Raw genomic sequence first — 15,000 nt, forward strand, 5'->3', positions numbered from 1 at the left:
GACCCCACAACACAAATAACCAGTAACCTGACGTGACCAGACTAACCAAACGGAAGCAGACAATTTTAGTTTCAAAATAAAAGCGCCAATGTATTACTGCATGACTCACTACGGGTTAAAATTTACTTTTCGAAGCCACAACATTACGTTAATTTAAAACAGGCTCCTATGCAAATGTGTTCTTTATTTCCTCTTTGGTACTTGGGGTATTTCGGATCACACACACAAAACGGTTGCAATGGTATACTTTTATTTTGAAATTTGTAACGGGAAGTTTCGGTTTTATTCTTTCTGACCAACCGGCATAGCGTCTTTGCTTTCCTGTATTATTCACGTGTGCCTTGGTATCAGAAATATCTATTGTATGACGACTAGCTATTTGACTGCATGCTTTTGGCTCATTGCCTCCTAGTTTTTCATTGGATATTGACAGGATCCCACATGCACGTGTGAGTTGAGTTGAGTCGGGTCGTTATGATTCACAATTTGAGAGTGAACGGTCCCAAGCAACGCAGGAGATTCATGTGTTTTGCCACACAAGTGAGAGTGCCTACTGTGCTGCTGCGTATTTACGCACAGCAGCGCCGTTGAAAAGAGTCACTCTGCCTCAACGAGACTGCTGGGAGCGCTTATTGGCGCACAACTTGCCAGTTATTTGAGTAAAATTCTGAACTTGAACAATGTACAGTGTCATTTTGGACGAACTCGATGTTCACCATGCATGGATCAAGAGCACCGTGAAGCAATCCAGAGTCTGACGTTCACCGGTGCGGGAAGTGGGGAGCTGCCGGGGCTCCGGCCTCCCTGGTGGCAGCTGCAGCCCCTGCACCTTTCTGACGCAGCCCCCCTGGATTTTCACTTTGGCGATAACTTTAAAATTAAAATGTTGAATTAAAAACAAAAACATTGTATAAACTCTTTTATAAATATGGGTAGAATGTGTTAAAAGAGACTATGAAAATATATAGCCTATTTATTGAGGAGTGCTTTTATTGTGAAATTCCTCCTCACGGACCGGATCTTCCAAATCCACTTCACGTCGGTGACTTGACACATGCCCGCCAGCAGTAATGTAAACATTTCAGAAAAGTAAAGTGAATGCTGTTAGTTACCGAAGTTACTGAGGACACCACGCCAGGCTAATGTTAATTACCAGCGTTACTGAGGACCCTCTGCTGAGGACATGCCAGGCTCTGCAAGTGCCACACAGAAGGGGGAAAAAAGTAAGGGGATCACTCGGTAATATTTTAAGCAATTAAATTCTGAGCATGTCAGTATATTTGCTACAGTGGCCTAGGTGGAGATGTCAGATCATATGAAATGAGGGGTTTTGTAGGCTACAGTGTGTGTAAAAACATGGTGGTTGTTGTTGCAATGATGCTGACCGAGATTTCTTTCGACCGCGGGACGTGAGAACTGGAGGCACTGTAAAGGGAAAGACAATCCTGCTGACCGCGGGACATGAGAACTGGATGCACTGTAAAGGGAAAGACAATCCTACTGACCGCGGGACATGAGAACTGGATGCACTGTAAAGGGAAAGACAATCCTGCTGACCGTGGGACGTGAGAACTGGATGCACTGTAAAGGGAAAGACAATCCTGCTGACCGCGGGACATGAGAACTGGATGCACTGTAAAGGGAAAGACAATCCTGCTGACCGCGGGACATGAGAACTGGATGCACTGTAAAGGGAAAGACAATCCTGCTGACCGCGGGACGTGAGAACTGGATGCACTGTAAAGGGAAAGACAATACTGCTGACCGCGGGACGTGTGTAATAAGTGTGGAGGAGCTGATTGATGACACCGTGTGGTGGAATAGAGCGAGCTGGTTAAACTCAGCACATGTTCAGCCAGTGGATGAAATAAACACTCTTCTGCCCGATGGTGAGGACATCACACACAATCAGATGAACTGTTTATTCAGTGATTGAACACATCCATTTCCCCCCTGTCATTTAGGAGATTCATTTCGAGAAGGGGACTGTGTAGTACCATCTACTCTGATAATGCAAAAACGTTTAAAGGGATACGCCAACATTTTGAGAGTTTAGGCCATTTGTCATATTGCTGATATCAACACTAGAATGTACATGGTTTTATTTTCAATCTGCGTGCAGTACAAACTGTGGGAGAGCCCTCACTGCTACTTAGCTTAGTACAGCAGCCTACCCCCATTAAGTCACCAAAAATACACATTCCAACAGCGCCAAAACACTCACATGTACATGATGTGACTTGTGTACTCACCATACGATGAAATAATAATCCAAAATTACGTGAAATGGTCATTTTCGTAGTAAATCCACACACCGAAAACTAACAAAGAGTAACCAAACTAACATAACTGTGTGTCAAACTAGTATAACTGAAGTTACTTCCTCGTTTGCCATGAGCTGCGCATGCGCTGTGTGCAGTCATCAGTATAGCACATGTGCGCTGCAGGCTAGTGTCCCCAAAATCTGACATATTTCCTGTAAAACCTGACATAATCCCACCCATTCTCAAAGACCCCCCCCCCTGCCCGCCACCCCCCGTCTAGCTATCTGTCCGTCTGTCTCCCTCCCTTCATTAAAGCTGAGGCCTGGCAGAGCTGTCCAGACAGTGGAGGGGAAAACGAACGAGACACAAATTAAATTTAACCACAAATTGAAAAGATGGCAGCAGAGGAGGGAGTCTTATCCAGGAAAGAAGCCTCACACCCGTCCACCACTCCATCCCTTTCCCCTCCCTCTACTCCATCCACTCTCCCCACCTCTCTTCCTCTCTTTACACAATTTACAACACCCCTAGCATCCTATAATACAATTGCATAGGTGGACGGGCGCTGTCTGTCTGTCTGTGTGTCAGTCACGATTTGCGGCACACTTTGTGTCACGGCAGTTACGCCCCCCCCCCCCTCCTTATATATACAGACACCCCCCCCCCCCCCCCCCCCCCGATACACACACAAACACACACACACACACACACAGACTTGGCATAACGCAACCTACTGGCAAACACAAAAAGCGGTTTATTTCCAGAACCATTCGTCCGATCAACTTCAAACTTAGGGAATGCGCTTAGGGCGACCTGGTGGAGTGCAGTGCTGAATTCCGTGCAATTCGGCATAGCGCCACCTAATGGCAAACACAAAAAGCAGTTTATCTCAAGAACCATTCATTGAAAATGCAATTGCATTGTCAATCCACACTGCTGTTGTATGTGGATTATCCACATACAACAGCAGTCACCGTGGTTGTTCCACTGTTCCATGCTATGGGACCCATTTCCCTGATGGTGGGGTTTCACATGATTCTGCAGTCAGACCTGATCAGTGGCTGGTGCCCAGCTGGAGTCTTCCTCAGTCACTCACATTTTCCCCTCTCATTGTTCATTCATAAACTGAAGTCCGTTACCATCCTGACCAACCGCAGAGATGCACCGGACAGCTGGCCGACTGGAGTGTGTAAACAGCAGTGCTCATGGGCAGCCAATGCGCTGAAGACAAACACATTGTCACTCATGGGAAACAGCTGGACAGTTCAAGCGGATCTCAACGTGGACACTGAAGGCACATTAATACCAGGGGTAAATATAATCAGGTTAATATCTACATGCAATCTGGATACGAGACACATTTTATTGCAAGGTGTATTCACCTTATATTCAGACGCGGGGGTAGGCCAAATTCTTCCTGGTCGTGTTAACACTTCCGGTGGTCACGGCGCCAAATATGAAAGAACGTCATGAAGAAGAGAGTTGTTTTTGTAGCGGACAGTGCAGGGTGTAAAATAAAGAACGTAGCCTACTACTTTGAGCTTGGTACAGAGCAAGCAAGCGAGTATCCACTGTTAGCCAGGTCAGATAACGTTATCGTCGACAATGACCAATGACTGTAAATAAATAGACAATGATGAGCACTTTCTTGTAAAACATACCTGGACTCCAACAAAGAAAGCTTCAGATAGTTGTCTCTCCTCCGAGCGCTCGAGCCACTTACGTCTATAAGACCCGCAGACGTTAACGTAATTCCCTGGAATGCGAGACTTAACGAGCCAGTTACATCGCGTTGCATTCTTAGACATTGCCGTTTGCTTTTATTAGGTATGTTACATACAATTGGCTAAATTATTAGTTAATTCAGAGTTAGCGATATTGGAGCAGCCAGCCATTTTTTTTTTTTTTTTTTTGCCGGAAGTCGTCACACGACCACACAACCGGGTCAAATGGGCGTGGCTACATAAGGTGAATAGGGAGTCTATGGAGGTGCAAAAAGGGCTGCAACTCAATATCAGGAATATGTTCCTAATACTTTGTACATTCAGTGTAGGGTCAATATTCAAGTGTATTGTCATATCAAGCAACGTTGCTAATTGTCTAGACACAGTATGTATGCCTCCCATACAACACACATTAGCAATGACAGCAACAAACAAATCAGTCAGGCAAGGCCAGTTAGCAGACTGATAAAAGTGTAAAAAGTCAAAATAATGACAATCAATCAGCATGAAAAATCAATAAGATCAAATAGGACTGGTGATTTATAGATGGCAGACCCAGTGGAGCTGAACATATGCTGCCTCAGGAGGATACGTGCTGTGATGGTACTGATCATCACAGGATATGATGATGGGAAGTGACAGGGTCAATGTGTGGACCACACTCATTTTGAACGCCAGGTGTAATCAGATCTCCACGCATTCCGGATGCAAATGGGATGTTAATATCAGGGGAAAAGGAGGCCACTGTTCCCCTCAGCTCTCTCCTCCTCCCTCTCAGCTCTCTCCCCCTCCCTCTCAGCTCTCTCCCCCTCCCTCTCACCTCTCTCCCCCTCCCTCTCACCTCTCTCCCCCTCCCTCTCAGCTCTCTCCCTCCCTCTCAGCTCTCTCCTCCTCCCTCTCAGCTCTCTCCCCCTCCCTCTCAGCTCTCTCCCCCTCCCTCTCACCTCTCTCCCCCTCCCTCTCACCTCTCTCCCCCTCCCTCTCAGCTCTCTCCTCCTCCCTCTCAGCTCTCTCCCCCTCCCTCTCAGCTCTCTCCCCTCCCTCTCAGCTCTCTCCCCCTCCATCTCAACTCTCTCCCCCTCCCTCTCAGCTCTCTCCTCCTCCCTCTCAGCTCTCTCCTCCTCCCTCTCAGCTCTCTCCCTCCCTCTCAGCTCTCTCCCCCTCCCTCTCACCTCTCTCCCCCTCCCTCTCACCTCTCTCCCCTCCCTCTCAGCTCTCTCCCCTCCCTCTCACCTCTCTCCTCCTCCCTCTCAGCTCTCTCCCCTCCCTCTCAGCTCTCTCCTCCTCCCTCTCACCTCTCTCCTCCCTCTCAGCTCTCTCCCCTCCATCTCAACTCTCCCCCTCCCTCTCACCTCTCTCCCCTCCCTCTCAGCTCTCTCCCCCTCTCACCTCTCTCCTCCTCCCTCTCAGCTCTCTCCCCTCCATCTCAACTCTCCCCCTCCCTCTCACCTCTCTCCTCCTCCCTCTCAGCTCTTTCCTCCTCCCTCTCAGCTCTCTCCACTCCTTCTCAGCTCTCTCCCCCTCCCTCTCAGCTCTCTCCCCCTCCCTCTCACCTCTCTCCCCTCCCTCTCAGCTCTCTCCCCCTCCCTCTCAGCTCTCTCCACTCCCTCTCAGCTCTCTCCCCCTCCCTCTCAGCTCTCTCCACTCCCTCTCAGCTCTCTCCACTCCCTCTCAGCTCTCTCCCCCTCCCTCTCAGCTCTCTCCACTCCCTCTCAGCTCTCTCCCCCTCCCTCTCAGCTCTCTCCCCTCCCTCTCAGCTCTCTCCCCCTCCCTCTCAGCTCTCTCCCCCTCCCTGCGACTGGTTGTGCGTAGTCTTTCTGATTTATAACTAGTGCCACAGTTTTACCACAAACTGCGACTTTCTTGAAGAATTGCAACGTTATCCTTTTACATTGACAACCATGTGTACCCCGTGGCACAATTCAAATGGGATAAAAAAAAAAAAAACTTTTGTCCCCGTTCACCACCATTCATATCTTTTCATATGCTGGTACACAGAGAAGGCAGGAAGTGACGTTCACTTTGGCTCTCTATTGCTGCCATCCCGACCTGACTCACCGTTACGGTGTTGGCGGTGAGGGCGGGGGTGTTGCTGTCGTTTCCGGGCTGTTCGCTCTGTGTGTGCGTGGGCGTGTACAGCGTCAGGGCGTGCTCGGCCACCGTGCTGGGGCCCGTGTAGTCGTTGGGCGGGTGGGCATGGGGCGTGGCGTACTCGGCAGGGGGAGGGGGGTACTGGGCAGGCGGGTAGGGCTGGGCCATGGCTTCAGGGGGAGCTGGGGCCTCTTGGTTACCCTGCGTGGATGGAGGGAGGGGCGGAGGGAGAGAGGGAGGGGGAGAGGGTTGGAGAGGTGGAGGGAGGGAGGGAGAGAGGGAGATAGGAAGGGCGAGATGGAAGGAGGGAGAGAGAGGTGGAGGGAGATAGGGAGGGAGGGAGAGGTCCAGGGAGATAAGGAGGGAGGGAGGGAGAGATGGAGAGAGATAAGGAGGGGGGAGGGAGGGAGAGATGGAGTGAGGGAGAGAGATAGGGAGGGAGGGGTGGAGGGAGAGATGGAGAGAGGGAGGGGCAGAGGCAGAGAGTGAGAAAGGGAGGGAGAGAGGGAGGGAAGGAGGGGGAGGACAAGAGGACAGACAGATCAGTTAGCTGCAAGCCCCAACCTGTGGTTCTGAAAAATGAAGCCAACGCAAAAGTCCCAAAAACTGCAATTCCTCAAATGGACACCTGAGGTTGGCTCCAAAAAGCAAGTAAATACCCATACACCCCCATGTTAAAATGTCCAACTTTACAGTAGAAATAAACATGTTTACAGCCTGGTAATTAAAAACAAATTTTGGTCTCCATAGTTACTAGTTAGTGACTCCGCCTCCTGGGTTCTGCATGGGAACAAAGGGATTGAATTCCCCATTCATTTTTCCATAGAAATGTCACAAAATGCTAAAAAGTGTTAGTATAGGAGCGGAAGTGGGGGTCTAATGTCAAACATGGACGTATTGTGTACATTGAGCCTATTCCCTCCAGTCAGTTTTCCTACCTGTATAACCGTTGGTGTTATATGAAAATAATATATATTTGTACATTTGTACGTCATCTGATTTGCACCAAATAACTTATTGATAAGAACTGAAGGCAACATCAGAGCGGCTAACGCTAACTATTTATATCAGTATTTATATTAGTCATGACATGACGTATAACTATAGCGTTCCATTGTGTCATACGTCATGAATCTTTTTTTTTAGCAACAGCTTATTTTATATATATATATATAACTTGAGCCCAAAATGAGGTTATTTGTAAACAAACAAAATAATGTTGCTAATCAACATGGCCAGGTCATGACTCACCAACAGGAAGTGTGTGTGTGTGTGTGTGTGTGTGTGTGTGGGGGGGGGGGGGGGGGGGGGTCTGGCACAGTCACACTGCAGAAATGCCGTGCACTGCGCACCGCAGATATCTGTAGCACCGAGACCACAACCACCGCTACTGCAGTCAATAACAGGAAACGGACATGAGGGCACTGCCATCTTTTCCTTCCCTTCAGACTTTGAAAGTTATGGTTATAGTTTGTGTGTGTGTGTGTGTGTGTGTGTGTGTGTGTGTGTGTGTGTGTGTGTGTGTGTGTGTGTGTGTGTGTGTGTGTGTGTGTACTAAAGTATTGATCACTTATCCAAACAAATTTGATCAATCAAACAACATCATTATCCATCATGTGGTCTGCACTGACTTGCTGATGACATCATGTGGTCTGCACTGACTTGCTGATAACATCATGTGGTCTGCACTGACTTGCTGATAACATCATGTGGTCTGCACTGACTTGCTGATAACATCATGTGGTCTGCACTGACTTGCTGATGATAACATCATGTGGTCTGCACTGACTTGATGATAACATCATGTGGTCTGCACTGACTTGCTGATGATAACATCATGGGGTCTGCACTGACTTGCTGATGATAACATCATGTGGTCTGCACTGACTTGATGATAACATCATGTGGTCTGCACTGAATTGATGATAACATCATGTGGTCTGCACTGACTTGCTGATGATAACATCATGTGGTCTGCACTGACTTGATGATAACATCATGTGGTCTGCACTGACTTGATAACATCATGTGGTCTGCACTGACTTGCTGATGATAACATCATGTGGTCTGCACTGACTTGCTGATGACATCATGTGGTCTGCACTGACTTGCTGATAACATCATGTGGTCTGCACTGACTTGCTGATGATAACATCATGTGGTCTGCACTGACTTGATGATAACATCATGTGGTCTGCACTGACTTGATGATAACATCATGTGGTCTGCACTGACTTGCTGATGACATCATGTGGTCTGCACTGACTTGCTGATGATAACATCATGTGGTCTGCACTGACTTGATGATAACATCATGTGGTCTGCACTGACTTGATGATAACATCATGTGGTCTGCACTGACTTGATGATAACATCATGTGGTCTGCACTGACTTGATGATAACATCATGTGGTCTGCAGACTTGCTGATGATAACATCATGTGGTCTGCACTGACTTGATGATAACATCATGTGGTCTGCACTGACTTGCTGATGATAACATCATGTGGTCTGCACTGACTTGATGATAACATCATGTGGTCTGCACTGACTTGCTGATGATAACATCATGTGGTCTGCACTGACTTGCTGATAACGGAATTTCAGCCCAAAACAGCGGCCCCATATATTGGTGTAACCTTAGTGGAGACATGATAAGCAATTACAGCAAGTTCAGAAGAGAAGACGTTTTGCTTGAGGATATGAGACAGGCTGACAGAGCGATATGACAAGAAGGAAGGGGGGAGGGGGGGGAGGGGAGGGGGGAAACAAAGTGACTCAGTTAATCTGTCCATCTCTATTGAGTTGAATTAGTGCCCGCGGCTCGGCCGTAAAGTCCCAACAGCACCGAGACACACAGAGTGGAGACGACACTCGCAATCATCAAGCTGCCCGTCTGTCCCTCAATAAAACGCCACGAGAGACGCCAGGATCGAATAAAAATAAAACACGCGGCCCTGTGTGTGTGTTTGTGTGTGTGTGTGTGTGTGTGTGTGTGTGTGTGTGTGCACGTGCATGCGTGTGTGTGTGTGCGTGTGTGTGCGTATGTGTGTGTGCGTGTGTGTGCGCGTGTGTGTGCGTATGTGTGTGCGCGTGTGCGTGCGCATGTGTGTGTCTGTTTTGTTGGTATCCTTCCAACATGGCTGAGAGAAGTGCAGTCTGTTTGATGGTGACAACACACACAGGGAATAACAAACATGCAGACCAAAGCACGGCCATGGAAACTGCTCGTCTTGTAAGAGAGATCCATTAACTGATACTCTTTTGATGACAAGCTCCAAGCCATGGCCCTCCTCCCAGTTAAAGTGAATATAACGCTCTTCTTTCTTTTTGCACCCCGCCCCCTCTGTCTGTCCATTTCTGTCCTTATAGTACCTCTCTGTCTGTCCATTTCTGTCCTTATAGTACCTCTCTGTCTGTCCATTTCTGTCCTTATAGTACCTCTCTGTCTGTCCATTTCTGTCCTCATAGTACCTATATGTCTGTCCATTTCTGTCCTTATAGTACCTCTCTGTCTGTCCATTTCTGTCCTCATAGTACCTATCTGTCTGTCCATTTCTGTCCTCATAGTACCTATCTGTCTGTCCATTTCTGTCCTCATAGTACCTATCTGTCTGTCCATTTCTGTCCTCATAGTACCTATCTGTCTGTCCATTTCTACCCTCATAGCACCTCTCTGTCTGTCTGTCTGTCTGTCTGTCTGTCTGTCTGTCTGTCTGACCATTTCTGTCCTCATAGTATCTCTCTGTCTGTCCATTTCTGCTCTCTCTGTCCATTTCTGTCCTCATAGTACCTCTCTGTCTGTCCATTTCTGCTCTCTCTGTCCATTTCTGTCCTCATAGTACCTCTCTGTCTGTCCATTTCTGCTCTCTCTGTCCATTTCTGTGAAGGTAAAGGAGGCCTGCGATCTCAGCCATTTCCAAAGGTTTCCAAAGTGTACAGCTGGGGCAAAGGGGGGAAGGTGTGATGCACTGGTCGACACTTCCCATTCACAAGTTGCAGCCATGGGAGAGGGATGCTGGAGCAGACTGTAATGGAGCTGGCAATACGCAATATAGTTTGTCCTTTAGTTTCCACATGAAGATCCAACGAGTCGTCATCAGCTGGCAAATGGATTGTAGATATGGGCCCAATCCAAATTCACCCCTTGGCCCGAACAATTAGCCCTTAACCCCGTTTTGCACGTTCACGTGGAGGGGTAGGATGTCCCGTTCACGTAGAGGGGTAGGGTGCCCCCATCTTTTTTGCATCAGACCTATACTGGCCCTCCAAGATATTTTCCAGGGGCACACTCCAAACCAAGGGCTGAGAAGGAAATTGCTATTAATCAAACAAAAATTAACCCAAAGTTACAAATGTATATATACTGTATGAGTTTTACTCATTCCCCGCCATTGAGTGCGTTTACATGCAGACAATAAACGGATAACTGTGAATAATCAGTTTATGGCAATAATCTGATTTCTGCGTTTACATGCACTTTAATAATCCGACAATAGGAGAAACCCGGGTTTACATGATTCAGTCAATTAGTCGGATTTCTCTCCAGAAAGGCACCATTAATTCCGGAATAAAACAACAGAATATAGCTGCAAAATGCAAAATCACATTTTCCTAATTTATTTGTCCAGCGCAGAGGATGGTTTAGGTGAAAATTAGGTTGTGTATCTCGTCTACTTTACTAAAATTGGAATAGGCGTCGCTTTGGAAGTGCATCTGTCAATAATGTAGCGTGGGGAAAGGTGGAGTAGTATGGGATAGCTAAGTAGGGTGTATGTCTAACTGTATCTGTCTGTTATGTTGTTCTGTGCATGTGGGGTTTGGGGTTTTGGAGTGGCAAGTGAAGGGAGCATAGGGCCAGTGGGTGGAGACTAGGGGAGGAAGTGGGAATGGTCGGGAGAGCTGTGTGAAGCTGGAAGAGAGCAGACGTGCTGGGGAGAGCTAGGCTAGGAGAAGCTAGCGAGGTGTTGGCGTGCCTGCCTTCATGTGTGTCTGTCCGTTCGCTAAATAAAGAGTTTGATAAGCCAAGAATCTGCCTCGGTGTGCGCCTCATTCCGCCACAATAATATTTCCAACTTTACCGAGCACACAGCACAGAGGCAGGCAGGTCAAATGTTAATGACCCACAACGTGTGTTGAATTGAAATGCTGTAGCCTACCTGTCAGAAAACGGACAGAATTTGTCACGGATTTTAACGTTATGTGTGTGTTGTGTTTTGAACGACTCTGTTGTCTGTAGGCTGCGTCATTCTATTTGCAATCCGAGACAAATATTCGTTCGTCCCCTCCTGTAGAATACCCACATTTCAACATAGTGCAATGCAGCAGCGGTGCCGTTACAGGGACACCGGGGCTCTGTGCGGGAAGAGAGAGCAGAGCTCCCCGCTCCGCTCAGCCAGGGGCTCCGTGCTCACCGTCATCTCGCCAAGCCGGCTGTGGTGCGCTGTGGCCGGGAGAGAGACCGGGCATGCCGGTGAGAGAACCGGGAGGAGAGCCGAGGGGCCAGTGAGTGCAGCGCGTCTCTCCCTCAGTGCCTCTCTCCTGCAAGTCGTACATGCGCAGATATATAAACCCGAAAGAAACCCGGTTATGCTGGATACATGCAGAGAGAAAACCGATTATTGCCCAGAAACCTAGGTGTGTTTATCGGTTTATTCATAACCCGATAATGGCCATAAACGGATAAAGATAATCGGTTTATGCTGTTTACATGACCATTTGAATAATCAGGTAACTCAGAAATCCGCTAATAAACAGTTTATTGGTGTGCATGTAAACGCACTCAATGGCGTCTATAGACGTCAACCTGTCTTTTCACCGCCATGCAATAGATGGCGCTCTTGGCAACCTTATGAAGTGGTACCAAACTCGTATATTCCTCTGCAAGCCAGAGTTATTGCCCCATAAAACTAGCAAGCGTTCTCAGCATCGATCTCCCTTCATGGAGGGAGCGCATAAAACACGTCCAGCCTGGTGCCTCAAAGCGCTAAAACACAAACATGCACCACGGTGTGAGCAAACAGAGTTAACTCTTTCCTCACTGTAAAAAAAAAAAAGAGTTGTCAACTTACGACTTACTACAACTTACTACGCCATGCAGCGTAAGTCGCATTAAGTCGCATCCTCTCCTTCCGGGTTTTGGCAGAGCTTCTTCACTGGTTTATGAACCTGGAGGTGCGTAACAGAGCCCCCTATCCTATTCAGTGAAAACACAGATTGCAAGAAATGTTTGTCAATGGTGGGGAAAGAGTTAAACAACAGCGCCAGAGAAACATGTTCACCTGAGGTTTCTTTTTAATATAGCTAGATCAAGAGCACACACACACACACACACACAAGCAGAGGCACATTTGCAAGGCGAGTCGGAGAAAGTTTTGCTCTGCTGGGGTTTAAGGGAGAAAAGAGGGAGTCGAGACAGAGGGAGCCAGAGACAGGTAGAGCGATCTAGAGGGATAGAGAGAGAGAGAGAGAGAGAGAGTTAAGGCTAATGTCCACCAGCTCCGAAACAGACGCGGCACGGCTGTGAACAGAGACATGCGGGATCCGACAAAAATAGAACAGGTGCGTAATTTTTCCGTACTGCATCTACTGTATTAACATGGCCGAGAGTCTGATCCGGCAGTTTTACCGGATCCGCAACGCAGCCGCAACGCATCTGGTGTACATTGGGTGATAGAACAGGTGCGTCATTTTTCCATACCACATGCATCGCCCATCTATTAACATAGGCGAGAGTCGATCAGGCAGTTTTCCGGGATCCGCACGGAGCTGTAACGCATCTGGTGTACATTGCCTGTTAGAGTCAGTGAACTTCCATCATCCATCAAAGTGACTGAGGCGCTGACACACTGAGACATCCCCAGATCCTTGTCGACAAATTGCGCTGGTAAATGATTTCTCCTATCAGCTAAATCATACTATCCATCCCTCCCTCCCTCCCTCCCTCCCTTCATCTATCTCTCCGCATCACCCCCCCATCTCTCTCTCTCACGGTCTCTCTCTCTGTCTGTCTCTCACTCTCTCTCTCTGTCTTTCTCTCCCTCTCCCTCTCTCTCTCCCTCTCTCTGTCTCTCTCCCTCTCTCTGTCTTTCTCTCCCTCCCCCTCGCTCTATCTCTGTCTTCCCTCCCTCCCTCTCCCTCTCTCTCTGTCTCTCTCCCTCTCCCTCTTTCTCTGTCTCTCTCTCTCTCTCTCTCTCTCTCTCTCTCTCTCTCTCTCTCTCTCCCTCATTGAGTTTATTTCCCCTCGGCTCAGTGGAGCACCATGCTTGACGGCTGATGGACTCCGGCTCCATTTGCACATGATGCACATATGACGCGCTCTCTCGCTCTCTCTCTTTCTCTCTCCCTCACACCCACACCTACAGGAATGCACACGCGCACACACACACGCGCACACACACACACACACACACACACACACACACACACACACACACACACACACACACACAGGCGCACAGCTAATGGGTCTGTGTTTCTTCATGTTTTCTTATACAGATCAAACTGAAAATGGAGATTTTGGCTGTATAAATTTCCCTGATCTAAAAAGATACAGTAGGTCAGTGTGGGAACGCCCACAAAATGTCAGTATGGCAGGTGCGCGCGAGTGGGGTAAAAGCCCCCAAATACTGTATCTCAATGGGCAGACTCACCAAAGGACGGTGCTACACTACAGGATTGGGGATTCTAGAGCAGGTACATAGACATCTGTTCACATGTGCGTTTACTGCGGTGGTTGAATCTCTGATCCTGTCTGCTTGGGCTGGGCTAGCAGCTAAATGCTAACTATGCTGAATGGGGAGATTTACCCCACCCTGACCACGCCCCCACCCAGCCAGCGTCTATGACGAGACATTGACTGTATCTATGGGAGTCTGTGGCTACTGTAGTTTCATATCAAACAATATATCACCAAAAATAACTATATCAAGCAAAAACTAGTGAACACTTTGTTTGCTACATTTTATGAAAATAAGATATTTACTGTATGCAAAACCATATGTTACAGATTTGTTTTGATAATGTCATACTTTATGGGGTATCAAAAACCCTTATAAATCCCTTTGTAAATAATCACACACACACACACACACACACACACACACACACACACACACACACACACACACACACACAAGAGACAAACAGGCACACACATGCACACACACACACACACACACACACACACACACACACACACACACTGTGACATCAGTGATGATGTCATCAGTGACGATGTCATCAGTGATGATATGACATCAGAGAGGGAGAGAGAGGAGAGGGAGAGAGAGGAGAGGGGGAGAGAGACTGAGGGAGAGGGAGAGAGAGGAGAGGGAGAGAGACTGAGGGAGAGTGAGAAAGAGGAGAGGGGGAGAGAGAGAGGGGGAGAGAGACTGAGGGACAGACTGTGGCGCACCAATAGGGCAGGCAAGGCCACATAGCAGCCGAGCTGCGAATGCGAGCTGCAGGGCCAGCTTGGCGAGATGCCTATAGTAGTAATAAAGTTACATATTGGGGCTACAGCGCGCATGTGTGTGTGTGTGTGTGTGTGTGTGTGTGTGTGCATCTGTGTGTCTGGGGGTACGAAAAAGCCCCCAAAAAGCAAAAACAGGTCCATTCGTTGCAGGGTAATTAAAAGCCCCCGCCTCTCTCTCTCTCTCTCTCTCTCTCACACACACACACACACACACACACACACACACACACACACACACACACACACGGACGTGGACACACACATGCTTGCACAGCGGGTGTGTGTCTCATATTGATTGCCTTCTCTGCGGCTAGCTTCCATAGCCGGGGGCTTCTCTCCACACCTACTGCCCATTACCCAGGCCTCACACGCCCCCCTCCTCGCCCCTGGAGGTACGCCGCCCTGTGTGTGTGTGTGTGTGTGTGTGTGTGTGTGTGTGTGTGTG

The 15,000-nt window shown here is 48.3% G+C and overlaps 1 protein-coding gene across 1 annotated transcript in view; it reads right to left on the reverse strand.

Moving 5' to 3' along the window:
* Positions 1-15,000, reverse strand: part of rbfox3a (RNA binding fox-1 homolog 3a) — a gene marked incomplete at its 3' end in the record, with an annotated part of 422,340 nt that overhangs the window by 91,207 nt on the left and 316,133 nt on the right. The window contains exon 3 of the mRNA XM_083634515.1: positions 6,047-6,280. Coding sequence (XP_083490641.1) covers positions 6,047-6,280 — 234 coding nt within the window. The remainder of the gene's footprint in view (positions 1-6,046; positions 6,281-15,000) is intronic.

The sequence above is a fragment of the Poromitra crassiceps genome, assembly GCF_964638095.1.
Source record: "Poromitra crassiceps genome assembly, chromosome: 4".
Taxonomy (NCBI): Eukaryota; Metazoa; Chordata; class Actinopteri; order Beryciformes; family Melamphaidae; genus Poromitra; species Poromitra crassiceps.